We start from the raw sequence: 22,720 nt of genomic DNA, 5'->3' as shown, positions 1-22,720 counted from the left end.
GAGCTGACCGTCTGGATATGAGTATCTTTCATTCAAAGCATTTTACAGACAGGGAACAACACTGAAGGCACAACTCATTTTAAAGTTTCTAACAGGAATGTGGAAGTACTGGTAGGTGCAACATGGGGTGATACTACAACAAAAGTTAATTTATTTGATACGTCCTTCTACATTACTAATGTGATACCAGTGACTTATGCCAAAGCCAAAAGTAGTTCTACTTGCCTGAAAAGAGACGTTTACGTTGAGCTTTAACACCATTTTGGTGTTATATTCCATTTTCTGTACATTAGGGTACCTGCATAAATATCAGTCTTCATTTGTAACCTTACATCTTTCACCCATTCTGCACAAATACCGGAATTAAGTAGCGATCCAATGGTTTCTTTTTCATTTGAAAAATGTACTGTATAACACTGGTGGCCATAGGAGGGCAGTGGTGGTCTAATGGTTAAGGAAGCAGCCATGTAATCAGAAGGTTACTGGTTTGGATCCCGAACCACCATGGTGCCACTGAGCAAAGCACCGTCCACACACACTGCTCCTCGGGCGCCTGTCATGGCTGCCCACTGCTCACTAAGGGTGATGGTTAAAAGCAGAGGACACATTTCGTTGTGCCACTGTGTGCTGTGCTGCAGTGTTTCACAATGTCAATCATTTCACTTCAATCTAGCCTGCAGCCATGAAAGGTGCCTAGGGAACAGTGTGTGGTGATGGTGCTTTGCGCAGTGGCACCTCATCCCCGAACCTGCAACCTTCTGATTACAGCTTCGCTTCCTTGCCCGCTAGGACACTACTGCCACTATGGAGGTGAGGAAGGGTGGAGGGATCCGATCCAGAAACCTTCTGATTACAGGGCTGCTTCCTTAACCATGGTGGCTGTTTATTATATTATCTTTATTAAGTTATAGAAATGTTAATTAATGTATTGAACAAAAAAAATTACATTCATCAATGTTTAGTACTGCTGTAAGTTACAAAATTTCTAAGTGGTTAACCATTAAGAATACTTTTGTAAATTATGATTGAATGAGCAAAAAGTAATCAAATGTTATTAGTTACATTACTTTCATGTAGTAATTGAAATAGTTACACCACACAATAACTACATTACACTTTACACTGAATAGGGTAACTTGTAATTTCCAAAGTAATCTTCCCAACGCAGTACTTGCACTGGTCTTACGGACCTGGAATCACTACGGAAAACTGCTGCATCAACCCCACCTCGTGGCGGGGATAAGTGGAGAAGGCCCTCTGGCGCCCTCTAACGGCGTGTCACTGCAGGACACGCCTACGTCACACGTCGCTCCATCCTTCAGCCAATCACACGCCGCTCCATGTGTGCGGCCGAGAATCGGCGAAAGATTGAGGAATTTCCGTCGTTCCGCAGTGCGGGAGGGAGCCGAGGGACGTCTAACAAAACAACGCAACGGGTAAGTTCACCACCTGTCTCGCTGCGACGTTTTAAATTCCCTTCGACAGCAGCCCACCGAACGGCGTGGCCGACTGAAGGCGCGTCGCGTCTCGCTGCGCGTCGTCCGTTTCCGGTGTATGACGTTCGGTGTGCACACGGTACTGAGAACAAAGCCGGTGCTGTGTGCACGAAATCGGTCAGAAGGCGTCGTGTCGGTGGCGGGGCGGTCGTTTCAGAGCCCGGGCCGCGTTGTACGCGAGGGAGCGAAAATGCGCAGTGCATCCCGGGGCCGCATCGCCCTCCGGACTCCCCCCGCCGTGGTAATAAGGAACACGATCACCCTCCAGACTGCGTGTTCGGCGAGGTTGGGGGGATCGTGGGAGGAGATCGGGGGAACTTGTGCCACGGGCGCTGCCATATGGCGGGTAGGCGTTCATTTGGGTCGGACGGACACCGACGCCGCGGTCCGTCAAGTGAACTTTCACGATTAGTCTGATAAAGTGGTTACATACGATCGTCGGCTCCATGAAAGGAGATTATTGGATTGTTACATCCTCTTTAAATGTGCGTTTGACTGCATTCTTTAACGGAAGCACGTGTTCGTGTTTTTTTTTTCTTTTTGGAAGTGCCTCCAGCCAGCGTTATGTTCCACCATTATTCCACATAATACTTCGCCAACAGCAAAATTCGGTTGTATTTGCATAGGTCCCATTACTGGAATGTTGTAATTAGTACATTGAATGAATCTGGCACGACGTGATTGGTTAGGGGCGTCACGCCAGTCCCATTGACTGTGCAGTCTTTGTATTTGTCGTGCTCTGTCCTGCAAAATAATATCTAATTATCAACTTCTATTCTAAAAGGGATGGATTCTTAGTTTTCTGGGTTCTTTTTTAAGATAAGATGATGGGTGGTTGTAGCCTAGTGGTTAATACACTCACCTATGAACCAGAAGACCCAGGTTCAAATCCCACTTACTACCATTGAGCAAGACACTTAACCCTAAGTTGCTCCAACTACTTATTGTAAGTCGCTCTGGAGAAGGGCATCTGATAAATGCTGTAACTGTAAATGATCCTTTATTAGTCACACAAGTGAAAAATGTACATAGTCACATACAAGATAAGAGAAGCAAAAGACAATAGCACAGACACTTTGTCGGCTGTATAATATAAAAGTCCACTGTACAAATTAGCAAATAAAGTCCTAGAATAGCTAAATAAAACAGTGAATGTGAGTTGTAAAACTACTTGTTACAGAGTGTAACAAGTGTAACGTTTGTACACATGTTGTACACATGTTACAACTGTCAGTATTACTGTTGTGCTGTATTTAAACTCTTGTGTTCATGAGGCTAAATGCTGATTGGTGGAGCACTGTGTAAACTTGTTTCTCTCCTCCTTGTAAACTCCAGGGGGATGGTGGCGAGTGGAAAGCCATGCAGGCTGCTCTCTCTGATTGGCCTGCTGTGTTGGATGTCTCCTCGTGGGGAGGCGGGGCCAGACTGCGGGGGCGTTTCTGTCCCCACAGATGAGAGCGTGGCCCATCAGGCTCAGCTTCGCCATCTGCATATACTGTTCGAGAGGTATGGTAAGAATGGAAGTATCACACTAGAAGGCCTGGAGAAGCTGCTGAAGAGATTGGGAATTAGTCACATGCACAGGGTGACTGTGAAACACCAGCATTTAAACAACCACACACACAAGTCTGCAGGCGTGCATGCAATGGAAGAAAGAAGCCATACATCATCCGAGCCACAGAAACCAACGCAACCTCCAAAACCCGAAAAGGTTGACCTCTCATCTAAAGAGGTGGTCAATATCTCAGTGGGGAAAAAGAGCCAATCAGATGCTGATTATAACCTTTACACCAAGAGAGGTCAGTTGTCAACCACGCCTCCACCCATGGCCACCAGCGCAGCTATACGTCGGGCTCAGCGAAATGCAGGGTATGACCTCAAGCAGGACCACTCGCCCACAAGCCACGTCACCCTTGATGAGAACACTGTGACTGTTGCATATCAAACTGAAGTTCAGGAAACCAGCCATGAGGAAGAGCACGATGGCCATCAGCATAATCAGACCCACACACAGGAGGTACTTTTCGCAAGCGTTCCACGTGTACACTCATCTGTTACACACTCATCCCCCACTATGACTAAACAAATGCATTGTTGACCTGACAAGCGCAGGAGTACTTATAGGCCAGTCTGGTCAGTGTGGCGATGAAAACATCAGCTTAACAACTGGTAGAGGCAGTTTTTTTAGTAAATCCTCTGTTTTCTCATAACATCTTTTAAACTTCTTGTTGTTACAGTGTCTGAATGCCTCTTCTATCCTGAGGGATCATGGGATATCGTCGGAGACTATCACTGTCAGCGACTTTGTCTACCTGTGCCCAGCCCTTCTTACTCAGATTGACTCAAACTCTTGCATCAGAGAGAACCAGTTCGATCACAGTAAGGTCCCTAAAATTACTATATATTAAACTGACTTCAGTCATGATTAAATGGCTACATGGTTTTACTGAGGTTCTTTTGATTTCATTTTCTTAGATCATGATGATGATCATGATCATGATCACAATCATCACCACCATCATGACAAGGATATGACAGGTAAGAAATATCTTTATTGGCTAGTGTGTAGAATATTGTATAAACCAAGGGGGTGTACGTGTGCCCCAATTTGAAAATGTAAACCTAAAGGGGTTAGTTGCTAGTGGGTAAGACACTCATCTATTAACCAGAAGACCCAGGTTCAAACACCACCTTACTACCATTGTGTCCCTGATCAAGACACGTACCCCTGAGTGTCTCCAGGGGGGACTGTGCTAATTGTAAGTCACTCTGGATAAGGGCATCTGACAAAAGTCAGACGTGATGAAATGGCTGCATGGTTTTGCTGAGGTTGTTTTGATCTCATTTTCTTAGATCATGATGATGATCCTGATCACAATCATCATCATCATGACAAGGATACCTCCATTATGACAGGTAAGAAATATCTTTATGGCCCAGTGTATAGAATATTGTATAAAACAAGTGGGTGTACATGTGCCCCAATTTGAAAATGTAAACCTAAAGGTTATTTGCTAGTGGGTAAGACACTCATCTATTAACCAGAAGACCCAGGTTCAAACACCACCTTACTACCATTGTGTCCCTGATCAAGACACTAAATTGCCAAAGGAAATTATATTCAAATTGGTCTAGTTTCATTCTTACACAGCGTTAAGGAAAATAAATGCAATCTTTGTGAACTTCCTGCCACCCCACCACCACCACCACCACAACAACTTTCACAAGTTAATTTTAGTGTGCTGCATGTGTACTTTGGCTTTTAATTGTATTGATTTTAATGTATTAATTATTAGATAATTAAATTTGTTTTTTCATAAAGTAAATTTTACAAGTAACAAACTAGCCTGTTTTTTCATACATAGCATAAAAGTAACAATAATATTTACAGCTCCCAGTGGATTCTCTTTTGTGCAAACTGGGTCCAAATGGCTCTTTGAATGTTAGAGGTTGCCGACCCCTGGACTAGTGTCTGTGTATTTTTGTGCAGGTGTTTTTTTGTGTTGAGGGATGTTGTAGCCTAGTGGGTAAAAAACCTGCCTGACAACCAGATGACCACAAAAGGTTTAATGGCCACTTAATATTCCCTAAACTTTAGTTGCTTACCATGGAACTACTGATTTTTATTGATCTCTGGATCATCACTCTAGTTAAATGCCATATCATTTCATCCATTCATCCGTTTATTCCGCAGCATGGATTGGCGGCATCCTCTCCATTTCCATCATCAGTGTCTTGGCCCTGGTTGGGGTGATCCTGGTGCCACTCATAAACCGAACATCCTTCAACTTCCTGCTCAGTTTCCTGGTAGCGCTGGCTGTGGGAACGCTCAGTGGAGATGCCTTCCTGCATCTCATACCACAGGTAAGACACCTTGTGGATGATCAAGTATCGGTAGAGATATGGGTCAAGTCCCAGGCTTTCATGTCGAAAATAAATATAATTGCATGTATCCTTGTTAAATTGTATATCTCAAATCTGTCAATTGTGTGCCATTTTACCCATCAGGCCCAAGGTCATCACAACCACCACCATGCCTCACACAATGAGAGCCTGGAGCATGGTGTTCAGAGGCACGATGAGGATTCATTGCGCTCTGTGTGGACAGGGCTTACAGCACTAGGCGGTGTCTATTTCATGTTCTTGATTGAGCACTTCCTTACACTAGGAAAGATGTACAAAGACAAGAAGCACAAGGTATGCACAACATGTCCAGTTCAGCTCCCCCTCACTGTGCTTGTAAGTGTGTGTGTGTGTGTGTTTGCATGCACACTGTAGTGTTTGTGCAAAGGGCAGTTCGTTTGCTTTAAAGGTATGCGGTGGTAGATTCAAGTTACGTTTGTTCATTTAGCTTCATTTCATACACAATGGCAGGATTGTGCAAATCTCTCTTTTTTTTTTTTTCCCTTCTCATTGTGACTCAGGTGCAAAAGAGGTTTGATCAGAATAAAGATGGTCTGGATTCAGAAAAACTTCCGGCCATGGAGGAGAATGATATCAAACCCCTAGAGGGTAGGAGTGTGTGTGTGTGTGTGTTAACAATGTGCAATGATGTTAGTACAAAATGGCATCTAATACTCCACTGTGTGTAATTGCAGAGGGAGAGCCAAATGGCAATAGTGCTGTTGGGCGGGGCTTGTCTGAGGAAGAGGAAGTGATGTTAGCCAAGCCTGTCGAAGATGTGTACTCATCACAGGATTGCCAAAACAAATGCCACTCCCATTTCCATGACACTGTCGGACAACCGGACGAACTTCGACATCATCACCACGACTACCACCACATCCTACACCACCACCACTCACAGAACCATCACCCGCACACACACACGCACCGACACACACACTCTTACAACCGGAAGCACTTCCAAGAGGCTGGGGTTGCAACGCTGGCTTGGATGGTCATCATGGGTGACGGACTGCACAACTTCAGCGATGGCCTAGCAATAGGTGTGAACATTATATACACACCCTATAAAGACCCACACAGCATATGTAATTAAATGGTTATTCTGTCTGTTGCAGCATTGTCTTGTGTTGCCCACAGTGGTATTAAGATAAGTGAAATATTTACGTGTTGACCTTGCATGCAGGTGCTGCCTTCACTGAGGGTTTCTCCAGTGGTTTAAGCACATCAGTGGCTGTTTTCTGTCATGAGCTTCCTCATGAGCTTGGTAAGATAACACACGAAAAAAAATGACGTTTTTTCCTGTACCAGTGTAGCATTTTTCTTGTCCGCTTTTCAGGTGATTTTGCAGTGCTGCTGAAGGCTGGCATGTCTGTTCGGCAGGCGGTTCTGTATAACTTGCTCTCTGCTATGATGGCATTTCTGGGCATGGCTGTGGGGATCCTGATTGGCCAGTATGTTGAGAACGTGGCTACCTGGATCTTTGCCCTCACAGCTGGACTCTTCTTGTATGTGGCCCTTGTGGACATGGTGAGTTCTTTTCAACTTGCGTACATGTGTGTGTGAGTTAATGTTAGTCTGCCGGTTCATGGAAATCACAGATGACACGTGTGTGTGTGTGTGTGTGTGTGTGTGTACACACACCTACGTATGTACAGTGCATCTGGAAAGTATTCACAGCACTTGAGGTTCTGGCAAATTTATTAAAAAATTTAAAAATAACTGAGAAATAACGTGTAAATAGGAACTTTTAAATGCTTTAAGTGCAGATTATGTAATTTCTTAACAAGGATTTATGCATTTGTGTGTTTCTGCTTGCATGCAGGTACCAGAGATGCTGCACAACGATGCAAATGAACAGGGCTTTAGCCATTACGGCTACTTCCTGCTGCAGAATGCTGGCATCTTACTGGGTTTTGGGATAATGCTGCTCATTGCTGTGCTGGAGCCCCAAATACAATTTAACCTTAACCTTTGACATTGAACCTCTTCAGGTCTAACTTGCATCTTGGTTCAGCCCTGTTATTGTCTCATCCAGAATTTCATGCTACTTACTGTTATATGAAGGCTAAGGTAATGACCTTAAACACGAACCCCCTTCCCAGCCGCGTCTCATCCTTTAAACTGTTACACGTCTTAACCCCCCTGACACACATTAAACATTCCACCCACTGCTTTTCATGTTCAGCTGGTCAGTTCTGCTTGTTGATGCCTGTTAAATGGAAAGAGCTACTTTTTTTATCATTTGAGTTTGATCTGTAGCTGTTGCTTGTATATATTTTTGATCTTTTCATTTTCATCGTTTTATGCCCTCACTGATATTCAGTGTGGTGTTAATATTTATGTAGTCGTCTGTTGCACTGGATGGAAGAGTAGTTTTGAACACGTTCCAGCAAAAAGTGTTTCAAAAATAAATGTTACTTGTGGTGTAGGCAGTTGTGTCATTTGTGTATATGTATGCTTGTACAGGAAGCCTGATTAGCCATATTAAAGATGGCATTAGTTTTTAGAACTGAAATAGCTTGTGCAAAGCTCATTTGAACGTAATACCACAAAGTCCTGTGTTTCTGGTCTCTTTATTGAATGAAAAGGTAAGGACACATTTTTGTTTTAAAGAATCTTGGATAGCATGTTAATACAGTTAAAACCAGCCAGAAGCTGCTGAATCCCAGAGAAAATAGTTTTCTTCTGCAGTGTCTGGATGACACTGGATGGGTGAAATGGTTTTACAAACAGAATGCATACTAAAACAAAAATATTCCCAGTTTGCATACATCCCTGTATGCTTGTAATTTACTCACATTCAACCTTTCAGCTCACAGTTTTACAGTAATGTATACGGTTTATGTTGCACTCAAAATGCTGTCCTTAAAACATACCATTATAATCTCAGTATTTAGTGTTTAAAAAAGCGGTTACAAGAAGTTAACATTTAAATACATTTTTAAAAAATCAAAATATATTTACACAATGGTAACAATGTGTTAAATCGTTAAAATGTAAGAGTTGCACTTTTATGCAATAATTAACAATAATTAACTTTTCTTTAAGGAACAGAGACCTTAAATTTGAATTCAAAATTTACAAAGGGTTTGCACAAAATCACCCATATGCATGAATATAATGTTTCACAAAGGGTATTTATCCAGGAAATCTGAAAGGTTGTTTCTTGTTTGAGGTAAGAGGACCCCTACAGGCCAAAGTAGTCAACAATCCAGTGTAAAATGAAATGTTATTCAGGTTTTTTGAATGAACATGGTATGAAATTATTCTACAGAAATGTATTTGCATTTCTTGATTTCCCTTTCCTCTACACAATCCACAGCATTTCACAAAGTTGAATTCACTCTTCTGGCTCAAAGTTGCATGCTCTGAAACGCATCTGGACATCTTTTGTTGGGGGCAAGATGCCCAGACCACTACGTGACATGTCAAGCTTAAGCGGTGCATGCGGGAGTAACTCGATCTCGCTGTATAGCAGCAACACACACAGTAGCTGCTTCAGCTCAGCTAGGGCAAAGAAGCGTCCAGGGCACATGGAGCTGCCTGATCCGAAAGGCATGAGGTAATAATGCAACCTCTTATTGTTTTTCAAGAATTCCATACGTGGCTTACCATCTTCCAAAAAACGGTCAAATTTATATACCTGCAGGAGGAAAGCACCCAATATTAGTAAAAATAAAAAAAATGTGTTTTTCCCCATCCCACCTGGCAAAATACATGCATAAAAGTCAGAAAAAACATGCATTATCAGTGGGGCCTCTGTGGAGAAGGTCTCTGTGTTCAGGTTCCTGGACATTGAGGTGGAGGATGACCTGACCTGGAGTGCCAAAACCAAGGAGCTGCTGAAGAAACTGTTTGCCCCTCTCTAATTTCTTATTTTTTCCATGTTATTCACATTTAAATATTTCATATCACTAAATATTAGTCAAAGACAACACAAGTAAACACAGAATGCAGTTAAGAATTATCTACATGGCCCTGTGTGACAAAGTTACTGCGCTGTGGAGAAAATTTGGCCACTCATCCATGCAGAATTGTGGTTGTTCAGTCACAATGGAGAGTTTTTGAGCATGAACCAGATCAGGCCACTCCAAAGTCTTCCTTCTGTTTTTCTTCAGCCAATCAAAGGTGGTTTTGGATCATTGTCCTGCTGCTGAACCCATGTTTGTTTCACCTTGAGGTCATGAACAGATGGCCAGACATTCTCAGTCAGGATTTTTGGGTAGACAGCAGTATTCATGGATACATTTAATTACAGCAAGTCTTCCAGGTCCTGAAGCAGCAAAACAGCCCCAGACCATCACACTACCACCACCATATTTTATGTCCTTTTGTCTGAAATGTTATGTTACTTATACACCAGATGTAATGGAACACACACCTTCCCACTTTTGTCTCATCAGTCCACAGAGTATTTCCATCAAAAAAGTTGTGGATCATAAAGATGTAAAGACTAGCCTTAAATGTTATTTTTGCAGTTTTGCCCAGTCTCTTTGTTATGACAGAGTCATGAACACTAAACTTAACTGAGCCAAATGAGGCCTTAACCTTAAATTCTTTGGATGTTGTTGTGGGGTCTTTATGACCTCTTGGATGAGAAGTCACTGTGCTCTTAGGGTAATTTTGGTCGGCCTCCTGGGAAGGTTCACCACTGTTCCATGTTTGTGCCATTTGGGAATAATGCCTCTCATTGTATTTTGCTGTAGTTCCAAAGCTTGAGAAATGGCTTTATAACCTTGTTCAGATTGATAGATCTCAGCATGATGTCTAGCGTTTGAGGATATTTTGGTCTGCATGACTGTCAAGCAGGGCTAATTTAAAGGTCCCCCATCATGACAATCTCACTTTGTGAGATTATTTAACATTAATACTAGTTCCCCTAGCCTGTTTATGTGCTGCTGTGGCTAGAAATGGCGATATGTATAAAGAGTGCTTTTGCCATTCTGTCTCGCCGTTCAGAGATCGGCAGCTCAGAAGGTCAGATCTAGAATTTGTCCACTAATGTAGTCATACATTTTCCACCCAGAGAATTTCCCACCCCGCCCCTATCTCCACCAACCATCGTGGCTTCCAAATGTGCGAAGCATTGCAGTAGCTTTGTGATTGGATGTTTTATGTGATTGGATGTTTTTTCTGGAAAAACGCCATTATGACTTCCTGTCTGCGCTAAACATTGTGGTTGGTGAATGCCGTTGATGACGTCATTTCCACAAATGCCCGCTCACTTCTATAGGCTGCTCTCCTCCTCGTCCCACCTCTCTCCTCCTCATTACCATTTAAAGCTACACACACACTGCAGCATTTAAAGCTAACAAAACTGCGCATCCTGGGGAAATCTCATTGTGGAACTGGCTCAAAGTGGCTGTAAACTAAGCAAAAAATGTAAGTGATTTGTTGATTGAGAACAGGTGTGAAAAAGCGAAGTGATTGTCATTGTGAAGCACAGCACACGGTGACACAACAAAATGTGTCCTCTGCTTTAAACCATCACCCTTGGTGAGCAGTGGACAGCCATGACAGGCACCCAGAGAGCAGTGTGTTGGGACAGTGCTTTGCTCAGTGGCACCTTGGTGGCTTAAGATCCGAACTGGCAACCTTCCAATTCAACAGGACTGTGCAATCACTTTGTCACACACAACCATGTAGCTATGGATTCAAACAAGTTGGTTTTTGTTTGTGTTGTGTTTTTATTATTGATGATATGAAACATCTAAATGTGACTAACGTGGAAAAAAAGTATGAAATCAGGGAGAGGGCAAACACTTTTTTCACACCACTGTATAAGACTCTTTATAAACAAGTCAGCATTGAATTCAGAATCTGAATTCAAATCTTCTTAAAATCACCCTACCAAACACCCTTCACTCAAATGACTGTACATTCATGAAGCATGCAAAAGAGGCTACGACAAAACCACAGCAGAAGCGTACACACACCTCAGGCTCAGGGTAGATGTCAGGGTCCATGTGCATGCTCTGAGGGTAGAGGGCAATGGTGTCCCCTTTGCGCATGTTGAAAGACTTCTTGGCATCCAAACGCAGGCTGAAATCCTCCAGCGCCACACGGATGTTCATGGAGGCGGTGGAAAGACGCAAACTCTCGTTCAATGCACTTTCTAAGGTGGGGAGGGAGTAAAAGACTAGTAGTACATTCATTGCACAGAAACCGAGCCTTTTCTGTTTCTTAGAACTTACCCATGTAGGTTAATTTCTCCAGTTGTTCATGGGTCAGTGTAAAGTCTTCACTGAAGGAGAGCTGCTTGTCCTCAAGACCGAGCACAGCCTTGATCTCTGACCGCACTGTTGATAAGGCTTCTGGACTTGAAAGCAGGTAATAGACTACCCAAAATGCAGCTGGGATTGTGTTACCAACTGAGGCCCACAGTACAGCAAAATGATGAGCTGGTAAGATAAATTGTCTCATTATTATTCATCTAGCACATCAGTATTACATTTTAATTTGCGGTGTGTTACCTGCGTGCTCTAGGTCTCCAAGTGTGTTGTACTGATGAAGAATCTCTGATCTATGTTTGATGAACTCAGATGGATTGTCCCATTTAGCCATTCTCTGGGGGTGGAAGTGACTGATCAGTTCCTTTCGCACTGTTTGCGTTTTTCTCAGAAGCCAGATAGGTACGCGGGCCACCAGCAGAGGAAACATAGAATCAAACTTCTCAAATTTATCTCTCAGATGTTCCAGGTCCTCACGTGTGTCAATCTGATGGCCGTATATGGTGACCAAGGAAACCTCAAACATGATGCGATGACAGAATTCATAAAGCCCAGATTCTTGCCATGCCCCCGGCCCTTGGTCAGAGCGGAAGTGGTGTTTCATGACCTGCAGGAGATTCCGCAGCATGGTTTTGGAGAGGGCAGGAAGATGGTCACCATGGAGGAGGCGGAAGGAGCGCTGGACTTGCTCGCCCATACCAGAGAACTTCCGCATTGGTGGGTAACCGAACGATGCTGGGGCCATCTGATCTGAGAACTCATGGAAGTCGAGCTGCCGGCCATGTTTGACGACTGCAGGGTACATATGGGGGTCCATCACAAATGTAATGTACTTACCTACAAAAGGACAAAATATAAAGGCATAGATATAAGGAAAAACAGTAAATTGTTTTGTGCAATAATTTAATTGCAAGTCTCTATAGATATGATATATAGAGATGTGCACATGAATTCATGCATCATTTGATGATTGTTTAATAGAGTATCTGCTTCTGGAAATAGATGTTTTGCTAATAATTTTGAGTAAATGAAAGTTATTGTAAAAAGTATTCTAAAAACAAAACAGTATTCTAACAACTGTGATGAAAATGTAATGTTGGCTAATTATCACTGCTTCATCGTTTACATACCAGGCCTGTTAATTTTACATAATAGTTGTTAAATAATATTTTAATTATTTTTTTTCATATTTGTTTTTAATTTTGAATGTTTTCAATAGCAATATTCTAGGAAAGAGCAATTGGCAATATTTCCTATAATGAAAGAGTTCATTAAAGTAAATGTCTAATTTGTCCCTATTGGCCATACATAGAGGTTTTAAAATGCTACGGCTTTATGTATCCCAAGAGCAAAAGTAAAAGGTTGTGTTTTAGCACCGCCATTCAGCACAGACATCATGCCACAGACGAGGTGGAATTAGAAAAACAACAGGTCAAATAGGTCAACATGCACATTTTAAACAGCAAATAAATAAAAGGCACAAAGACAAGAAAAGAGAAAAGCATAACAGAGGTAAGAGCTAAGGTTTCTGGGAATTTTAGACTCAAGGGAGAGCCAAGTGAGTGAGAGTGGGTTTGTAATCAGTTCCATGTGTGTCTGTGTTTCAGACCATTTCCCACAACTTCATCTATATGAAAGATGAAGAACAAGAACACAAAAGACCCCTCCACATGGATGGACACAGACAAACACACACAGACTCCACACATAACTGAAACAACTGAAAACAGACCAGCGAGTAATACAGTGAAGACATCTCCATGTTTGTTCTGGAGTTTTGTGAGGAGTTTCAATGCATCTTGGCCAAATTCAAATGCATGCCCAAGGAACGGCAGGTATCCTTTAATCAAAGGAGGTTCGCCTTCTCTCCTAGAACAAAAAAAAATAAAGGTTTTTAAATCTAAGTGCAATTTTATTAATACAGTATTACCCAATCAAAGCAAACACATGTGCAGAATGACATCATGAGATTAATGATACTCTGAAGTGACTCATTGAGATACACTGCAGCACCACACGCAGTGCACACAATTAAATGTTTCCTCTGCATTTAACCAATCGCCTTAGTGAGCAGTGGGCAGCCATGAAAGGCACCCAGGGAGCAGTGTGTGGGGACAATACCTTGCTCAAGGGGACCTCAGTTGTACCTTGGCAGTTTGGGATTTGAACCCGCAACCTTGTGATTTTGAATATGCTTCCTTATACTCTAGGCAAACGATGCCCATGTATGACACACCTCTTCCAATCTGCAGTAGTGGTGCAGTGCTGTAAGATGGGACATCACAGGAACATGATGGTTCTGTGCTTTTGTTTTGCATAAAGATTCAAAACCTCCTTTTTCCAGATCTTTGTCAAATGGCAAGAGGTGTGAAATGCCTGCCACAGTTTCTTGTGATACCCCGCCCTGCTCTCTTTGTCTTCCCCAGACGGGAGGCACAGAGGGCATGGCGTCAGAAACAACAGGTTCTGATTGGTCTGTGACAGCTTCCCACAATAGATGAACTCACAAACCAAACTGTAACCAGTAATTTTAGATTACTGGTATTACATTGAACATCATGAACCATGTCCCACGGTGAACAATTTGATAATAACTGATCAGGGATTGGAAATTGCACTGTTAAAATGAATAGTTTACAGTTTAAATTCATGTTCAGTATGATCAACATGTTTAGGATCAGAATTTATATTTATGTGAAACTGTTTTTTTCTCTGAACACCTCAACAGTGCCATAATCTCAAATAAGAACTTTTAGTGATAAATGTGTAATTCACTAATCACATGGCAACAAGCGTGACTTTTTATTTCTATTTATTTTTCCGCCCACTGTTGTTGATTAGACTTAATCCATTGATGCAAATTCGCAGTTATGAATTCCCTGATATCATTTTAAGCTTCTCACTATATTTACATGTCTTTGCATTACAATATCTGATCATTGTTGTCATTTATTTTTCTGGTTTGGTTTGTATGCAAAGCTACAACCTTTTGACTTCATCAGACTCCAAACAAAGAACCCAACCAAGTCTTCAGACTCCAGACAAAGAAGCCAACCAAGCATGCAAAGCCTTTGATCAAGTTGAATATTCTATGTATGCTGCTGTGTTTGATCTCTGTCAAGGGGGCAGGTTTCCCTACAAGTGTGATCGCAGACGCCTGAAGATCATAAAGGACACGGAACCACCACCATCGGCTACATTTGACCTCCCAACTGACCAGGAACAAGCAGATGGACAATCATGAACGAATTGTGATCCCCATGGACCCTGAATACTTGAATGCCACAGGGGATCAAGCAGTCGTCTGGAAGATGGGACGTCGCAGGAACATGATGTTTCTGTGCTTTTGATTTGCATGAAGATTCAACGCTTTCCATATCTTTGTCAAATGGCAAGTGGTGTGAAATGCCTGCCACAGGTTCTTGTGATACCCAGTCCTGGTCTCTTTGTCTTCCCCAGATGGGAGGCATAGAGGGCATGGCGTCAGAAACAACAGGTTCTGATTTGTCTGTGACAGCTTCCTGTAGGCCAGGTATATAAAGGGTTGTTCACGTGTGGTAGCGACAACTTCACTTTCTTTCTCAGCTGCTTTTCCATTGGAAGCCTTCTGGCTTTCGAGTCTTTTCTCTCCGTTGTTTCTGTGCGTTTCACGGTCTTATCATGGCGGCCTTGAACGTAAGACATGTCCTTTTATTGCCTTTTTCCCAGTGTTCCGGGTTTTTCGGCCTCGCCTCGACTCCCGTGTCTCTAGCTTTTACGGCTGGTCACGGGGAGCCAAAAACGTGTTCCCAGCACAATAGTAAACGGTACTTTTTACACTTTGAACCCGATTTGTGGGCGGGCCGTATGACCTACCAAAATAAACAATATGTCAACATCTCCGTTGTTTCTGTACATGTCCTTTTTTGCTGGTCCCAGCACAAGAGTAAATGGTCTGTCATGCTGACAGGCCCAAACTAGAAGCCAAAATTCCAAGAGAAATTTTGATGGGCCTGTCCGGGCATTGGTCACAGCCGCGGGTGTAGCCTCCTGAACTGGTGTCAACTTTAAGAGCGGGCGGTCCTATTAAAATGGACGATGGGTCAGGCACACCCATGCAGTCGTGATGTTTGAAAGATGTTGAAAAATTAGCATTTTAACATTCTAATAATAATAATAAATAAACTTTTTTTTGCCCATTGACACTTTTTGGTTTTTTCAAATTTGTCAATGATCCGTAAATCAGACAGAGACAAACCATACGTCAAAGCGTCGGTCTTGGAGAGATCTACGACACAACATCAAAATCTTTTTTGTATGTCAAACCATCTGGACACAAAGTCCAAAAAAGTCCAATTTTGGACTAGGATAATAAACGCGTTCCGAAAACGCTTTTTGGCGAATTGCGCGCGGACCGTAAATCCGGCCGAGCCGAGCCATACTTGTGCGTCGCACAAAAAAAACGGACAAAAAAAACGGAGAGGTCACAAAACGCACAAAAAAAACGGAGAGGTCAGGCCGAAGTATGGCTCGGCTCGGCCGGATTTACGGTCCGCGCGCAATTCGCCAAAAAGCGTTTTCGGAACGCGTTTATTATCCTAGTCCACGGCCTTAGCGTGGCAGCCACAAATGCAAGACATGGCCTTTTTGGCCTTCTTCCCTTTTTCCCATGTTTTCCTGACCACTGTTGGTGGTAGCAACACATCCAATATGTCAGATTGTGTGTCTCGGCGAGGCCTTTGGCCTCGCCTCGACTCCCGTGTCTCTAGCTTTTACGGCTGGTCACAGGGAGCTGAAAACCTCTTCCTCTGTGCAATAGTAAACCACACTTTTTATGCTTTGAACCCGATTTGTGGGCGGGCCGTACGACCTACCAAAATAAACAATACGTCATATTGTGCGGAGCTTTCGAGTCTTTTCTTTTTTTTTTACTCCATTCTCCTCAGTTTTACAGTGCTATTATTTCCCGTGGCCATGAGGACTTATACACATCCAAAATCCACTTTATCCAATAAATACCAAAATACGCAATAATTGGACAGAATCACTTCACTGCTAATAGTGTAATAGTCTCATCTGAAATGATCCATCCAGACAAGTGAAGTGAAAGTGAAGCAAAACCATCCCCCTCGGTGAGCAGTAAACAGCCATGAAAGGTGCCGGGGAGCAGTGTGTGGGGACAGTGCTTTGCTACAAACTATTTTATTAAAATAAACAGAAATGTAATTTACAGACATATTTCATGTAGGACAAGCAACAAGCAGCCTTCAGTTTGACTAACAAACTATTTATTTTTATTTGTAGTTGTGGCACTTATTTCTTATGTAGGCAATGCGAAATGTCAGGATTGGTTCCCATAGACGCGTTAGACAAGGAAATTGTGCTCAGGCCATGGCAAGATGTATGGTAAAGTAAACCACAACAAAGGCTTTTACTGTCAGAGAGTACACATGTCTAGTAAAACCTGGGCCAGTAAAATGGTGCCGCACTTTTTCACTGTTTTTTTAAAGCAGAAGCAATAAAGTATTGTAATAAAACCTGCTGCAGCAGGTTAGAATGTTAGTCTACTATTAGTACTGTGACCTCTGGCCATGAGATTTTTCCATTTTTGGGGCAGTGGTGGCCTAGCGGTTAAGGAAGTGGCCCCGTAATCAGAAGGTCGCCGGTTCAAATCCCCGATCCGCCAAGGTGCCACTGAGCGTGTTCTAGGCAGGACTGCAGATGGTCTGTCTGAGCATGGTTGACTCTCCTCCCACTCCGGGTTGTGATTTGCGGCCTTGAACAAGGCGGATGATTAAGGTTTCGCCTAAGCCGTGTTGGGGAGTAACGGAATACATGTGATGACGTTACATATTTAGAATAAAAAATATGTGTAACTGTATTTTGTTACAGTTACCGTTTAAATGAGTGATAATCAGAATACAGTTACTTTGTTGAAATAAATGGATTACATTTTTCCTGTTTCATATGTTAGGCTATCCCCTCTCTAATTTTGGTAATTCCACGCTGCGTGAACCACGCATAACACAGGTGTTCTATCGAAACATGCGTTGTGCTACCTAGCGGATCTGCGCATGCGCAGTCCCTCATGTTTGCACTCTGTTTCAGCACCCACAAATCCATGCTACCCCTGAAATTGTAAATAAATATGATTTCATTCACTGTTACACCATGATCTTTATACTCTTACAGTGCATATGGACTGAGTATTGGTGCCATTTAAAGTGATTTGTACCGTTATCGGAAATGCACAAATTTAAATGGAACCCTATACGGTAGCACCGACAAAGCAGCATAAATAGTCAGAACACCGGAAACCCAAACAAAACACGCAATAAGCGGCTCTAATGTAAGCGTCCTGTTGGTGGACCCGGAGCCAGCACAACAGAGCCCGCAGTGGCCGGGCAGGAATGAATTTCTTACTTGGAAATTCCGACACCACTTCACATTTAAAGAAGAAAGGGACGGGTGAATCTGATCATGCAATGCAAACTCTGTTTGCCAGCAACCAAGCTGCTCTCAGCGTCAAAAGACTCCACATGCAAAAAAAAATATTTTTACCTTTTCGTCCTAATCAGGAAGAGGGTCATTGAGGGTCCGAAGTATTCAGAATACGTTACTCACATTGAGTAACTTAACGGAATACGTTACAAACTACATTTTGGGGCATGTATTCTGTAATCTGTAACGGAATATATTTTAAAAGTAACCTTCCCAACACTGCGCCTAAGTAGTGTTTTTTGTTTAATGTATAATAAAATCTCATATACACTAGGTGGATTGGAAACTCTGATTTGTCTGTAGTTGTAAGTGTGTATGTGAATGGTGTGTGGGTGTGTGTGTGTGTGTGTGCCCTGCCCTGGATTCCAGCAACTCTAATGAGTATGACTTACAGTTATGGACAGTGAGTGAGTGAGCGAGTGAATTATTAAATTCTTTCAGTATCAGAGATCTCTGGGCTGGGACTGATGGGATAGGAGCGCCCACATGCAAAGATGCACTAGATCATGAACCAACGCGTCTTTTCATGCAGCACAACGTTCGGTATCTGGTGAATTACGTAACGGTCAGAAATCAGAGCACCCAGAGCTTGTTTGCACAATCAGCACTGAGCAGCCAGGGCGATCTCTCGTTTCGAACCCGGGTTTTCCTGTGTGCCTCAATCACCTGTAGTTCTGTCCATGCAGCAGCCAGCGGTTTCCTCACAAACCTGGGGAATAGCTCACATGGAACACTTCACCACATCTTATCTCAGTCCCACGCACACACACACACGCACACACACGCTCTACTACTGAAACATGACATTTACCTTTGAACCTGAATGAATGTGGGATTTATTAGGGGCACATTTGTGTTCACTTGCTCACGTCAGCACATAAGACACATTCTTGTTTAAATGTCCCACAGTCCGAAATAACGAAGCGTTAATTCTCCGCGGTTGTCAGCGGTCACAGAAGATAAAAACCACAAAAGTAGGACAAACAACAGACGCGTAAAACACGGACTCACAGTTCGGGCGCGTTTTTTTTTTTTTTTTTTTTTTTTAAATCCCAGAAAAAGTAAAAGCAGTTTCCACGATCGTACCTTCTCCTGCCGAGAGCCGCGCTGAGGAAGAGCAGGAGAGACACGAACACGAGGACAGCCGCGATCCAGTCCATGTCCCCTCCGGAGCAGGCGCGGTGCGGCCGTGATCGGACACGACCAAGCCCCTCCTTTTATTGCGAATGTATGAGGGGCGTGGCACGGCCTTTAAAAGACAAGATCCGCTGTTCGGTTTATTTTTTTTCTTCTTCTTCTTTCACGTTGTCCTGCAACCAGGTGCTGCCGGTTTTCAACCCACTCAGGTCACCTCCCGGATCCTAAAAATGCACGCAAATCACGAGTTGGTAGAGAGGTAAAGAAAACACGAGGGGTGACGGGGGTGGGGGGCGTTTTATGGCTGTGATTGGGTGGCACAGAATGCCCACAGATTCGCTGTTTGCCGCGAAAGGCCGCCTGGCACACAGGAATTCCCATTCCAACATCTGTAATAACAGTCTGGTAAATGTTCAAATGGTTTCATTTTTATTGTTTCAATCTGTAACTTGTGAAGCTAATATTATTACTGATTAACAACCCTTAAAAGATCCGCGGGACACTTCGTGCCGTTCATTTTGGCTGTGTTGAGCCGGAGGAAAATCATTTTATTAAAAAACTTCATTGTTGTTGTCTCAGTTCCTTAAAACAGCCTAAACTAGCCAAGATACAAAAAATGTCCCATTGGAAACCATTACAAATTGTATTTTTGACCCCAAATGTATCTTAAAGGGGAGAAAATGCATTCTTTTATTTTAAGATTTCATTATGGACGACTGGCTTTCAGTTCCACGTTTTTATACTTGTCAACCAGATGGCCATACTTTTTTCGTCTTAATGCATACCGCAAAGTTGAACACTTTTCATTTATGTAAGGGTACCTATGAAATGTTTAGTGTGTGTCAATATTGATGTTGGATTGATGGTATGAGTGAGAAATGTCCAACATCTAATAATAATAATAATAATGAAATACTTGTCAAAATGTGTTTTGTGGAACTTTTTGTAGTTTATTGTTCCCTGTAATTTAAGCCGTTTTGTTATGTAACCACAGTGGCATTTAAAGGGTTACAAACTCAAAACAAGGATTCATTGATAAGAATAAACAATGCATCAAAATCAGTGTTGCTGTCAATCATTGGGTCAGCTCAGAGTCTAATAATAATAATCATCAAATACTGTATTTTATGACAAAGATTGTATTTTTTTCTGTCTAGGATGAGGCCCCGTATTCAGAAGGTTGCTGGTTCGAATCCCAAGCTGCCAAGGTGCAACTGAGGTGCCACTGAGCAAAGCACCGTCCCCACACACTTCTCCCCGGGTGCCTGTCATGGCTGCCCACTGCTCACCAAGGGTGATGGTTAAAAGCAGAGGACACATTTCATTGTGTCACCATGTGCTGTGTTTCACAACCACTTCACTTTCACTTCAATAAAAATGTATGACGTTATGTAACCATTCTGGCATTTAAAAGGTTAAAAACCACAAGAGACCATTGATGTGTCTGGACAGCTGCTGGTACCCCAGGAATTATTTTACCAACGTATATCCTTCCACTAATTGTTTCTTTTCAAGATGGTATCTGTATTTATAATGTGTCTTTGAACATGAGCCAGCAGTGTGAAAGTGGGAGGGTACTGCAGAACATAATACATAATACATTCATTTGACGCCTTTCTTCAGATGGAATTGAAGCTGGGTTTCTGGCCGGGGTTCTTTTTTGGCATGTAAGCCCCTCCCGTCTCTTCTGCTGGAGATAAAGTCAACAAACAACAGCCGAGGGGATATTTGTCTTCCCACATTTTCCACAGAAACAGTCTTTTTTCTAACAAATTAGTTTTAAATGTAAATCTTTCTACACCGGTGTGTTGAAACATAGCATGAAGTTGTTTTACAGTGAAATCTGAAAAAATAATGTAATATCTGACTATACAAGAACCTATATATACTAATGGCACAGTGAAATGATGCTCGGGGGCAGGTACAAAGTATCTTTGTGTGTGTTCTCTCCATTTGGACAAAATGGAATGGGTGTCGGGCTCTGCACAGCATACAAAGCCAGTCTTTAACATTCTGCCTGCTGGGGAATGTCTAAGGGATTGCAGCTCCTGCCCACTTTGTCGACTGACATCATGTTCAGAAAAGTCACGTGATTTATTGTAACAGCTTGCACAACATAAATTATTGGTTCCATTTGCTTTCAGGAAAACCCAGCTGGTCATCATAAGACAGGCGCTGTTATGAGCCTGTCAGTGAAGATAGTGCATTTGTTGGTTCACTTTAATCCGGATGAGAACATACTGTGAAAATTAAATGAGGGAATGGTTCTGATACACTTTCTTACACCAATCCTTTTTCAGTATTTGTTCTTCAAATTAAGAGCAAATAATAGTTGCTATGGGTTACCTGGCAACTGTTGGCTTGCCGTTAGCTTCCCTCTGCTGAACACACACATTGCTGCTTCTGAATCTAATCAGATCTCTGGGACTGATCAGAAGCCCTGTTGCTAAATATCTCACACAAAGAGCAGAAATCCCACACAATGTATACTTACTGTGACTTAAGAACCCTCTCCACCCCTTTCTTCTTATATTTTAAGAAGATCATGAACAAATATTTGCAAGTTCTTTAAATGCATTTACTTAAACCATATGCTGAGTAGAGGTTAATAGAGGTGTGTGTAAGTGTGTGTGTGTATATCTTGATCGCAGTCATCTTTTGAATTATGAACCAATATCCAATCTTCTGTTTATGTTGAACATTTTAGAAAAGGTCATAACCCAGCAGCTGTGCACATACATACACAGCAAGAACATTCATGAAGTATATCGGTCAGGATTTAGACTTCATCACAGTACTGAAGCATGTCCAGCTTGACCTGAGTGCAGCGTTTGACACTTTTGCTCATGCTATTCTCCTTAACAGGTTAAAGAATGTTGTTGGGATTAAGGGAATAGTCCTTGTATGGTTCAGATCATATTTGACTGATCGGTATCAGTTTGAGGACATTAATGGTGATTCGTCTTCACATGGTACAGTGGAGTTTTGTGTTCTACAAGGTTCCGTCTTAGGTCCGTTGCCATTTTCCTTATACATGTTACATTTATGTCACATAATTCATGAACAAGGTATTAACTTTCACTTCTGTGTTGACAACACACAGTTTTATTTATTAGCCATGCCAGACCAGAGACAGCATCTGAACAGAATAGAGAAGTGTCTGAAGGACAATAGACAGTGGATGCTGTCTGACTACATCATAACTCTGGATAGAATTTCTATCTCACCAATTCAGAAGTAAATGATCTAGGTGTCCTTATTGATGCAGGTCTCTCATTCGATTCGCATGTAGATAATATCATTACAATAGCATTCTTTCCCCTTAGAAATATTGCAAAGATATGAAACATGATCTCAATGCACGATGCAGAAAAATTGGTCCATGTCTTTATTACATCAAGGATAGATTACTGCAAAGCATTACTGTCTGGATGTTCTAGTAAGTGCATGAGAAAACTCCAGCTAGTT

The 22,720-nt window shown here is 42.3% G+C and overlaps 2 protein-coding genes across 4 annotated transcripts; one reads left to right on the top strand and one right to left on the bottom strand.

Moving 5' to 3' along the window:
• The first annotated feature begins 1,316 nt into the window (after nt 1-1,316).
• slc39a6 (solute carrier family 39 member 6) lies at nt 1,317-7,833 on the top strand. 2 transcript variants are annotated; one of them, XM_028978069.1, is made up of 12 exons: nt 1,317-1,436; nt 2,832-3,513; nt 3,734-3,875; nt 3,972-4,034; nt 4,350-4,412; nt 5,191-5,360; nt 5,505-5,693; nt 5,921-6,008; nt 6,095-6,445; nt 6,589-6,669; nt 6,742-6,932; nt 7,228-7,833. In XM_028978069.1, the coding sequence occupies exons 2-12, from the start codon at nt 2,836-2,838 to the stop codon at nt 7,378-7,380; spliced, it is 2,169 nt and encodes a 722-aa protein (XP_028833902.1). In that variant the 5' UTR covers nt 1,317-1,436; nt 2,832-2,835; the 3' UTR covers nt 7,381-7,833. The 2 variants fall into 2 exon arrangements, with proteins under 2 accessions (XP_028833902.1, XP_028833903.1); XM_028978070.1 differs by lacking the exon at nt 1,317-1,436 and adding an exon at nt 1,574-1,737.
• A 129-nt stretch (nt 7,834-7,962) lies between these two features.
• Nucleotides 7,963-19,489, bottom strand: LOC114789318 (25-hydroxycholesterol 7-alpha-hydroxylase-like). Of its 2 annotated transcripts, none has more exons than XM_028978609.1 (6): nt 19,202-19,489; nt 13,368-13,504; nt 11,879-12,472; nt 11,600-11,806; nt 11,342-11,520; nt 7,963-9,048 (listed from the first exon to the last, which is right to left on the bottom strand). In XM_028978609.1, exons 1-6 carry the CDS (start codon nt 19,273-19,275, stop codon nt 8,746-8,748), a joined length of 1,494 nt encoding a protein of 497 aa, XP_028834442.1. In that variant the 5' UTR covers nt 19,276-19,489; the 3' UTR covers nt 7,963-8,745. The 2 variants fall into 2 exon arrangements, with proteins under 2 accessions (XP_028834442.1, XP_028834443.1); XM_028978610.1 differs by having other exon boundaries at nt 11,600-11,776.
• Between the last annotated feature and the right edge of the window lie 3,231 nt (nt 19,490-22,720).

The sequence above is a fragment of the Denticeps clupeoides genome, chromosome 4, assembly GCF_900700375.1.
Source record: "Denticeps clupeoides chromosome 4, fDenClu1.1, whole genome shotgun sequence".
NCBI lineage: Eukaryota > Metazoa > Chordata > Actinopteri > Clupeiformes > Denticipitidae > Denticeps > Denticeps clupeoides.
Note: the sequence above shows the minus strand (reverse complement) of the source record. Positions and strands in the feature narration are given on the sequence as shown.

Excerpts from the sequence above, each read along its gene's own strand:
- LOC114789318 (XM_028978609.1), bottom strand. The coding sequence starts at position 19,275 with ATGGACTGGATCGCGGCTGTCCTCGTGTTCGTGTCTCTCCTGCTCTTC. Across the intron at positions 13,505-19,201 it reads GCGGCTCTCGGCAGGAGAAG|GAGAGAAGGCGAACCTCCTT; the intron begins GTACGATCGTGG and ends TTTTTGTTCTAG. Across the intron at positions 9,049-11,341 it reads ACATCTACCCTGAGCCTGAG|GTATATAAATTTGACCGTTT; the intron begins GTGTGTGTACGC and ends TTCCTCCTGCAG.
- slc39a6 (XM_028978069.1), top strand. The coding sequence starts at position 2,836 with ATGGTGGCGAGTGGAAAGCCATGCAGGCTGCTCTCTCTGATTGGCCTG. Across the intron at positions 3,876-3,971 it reads AGAGAACCAGTTCGATCACA|ATCATGATGATGATCATGAT; the intron begins GTAAGGTCCCTA and ends TCATTTTCTTAG. Across the intron at positions 4,035-4,349 it reads TCATGACAAGGATATGACAG|ATCATGATGATGATCCTGAT; the intron begins GTAAGAAATATC and ends TCATTTTCTTAG.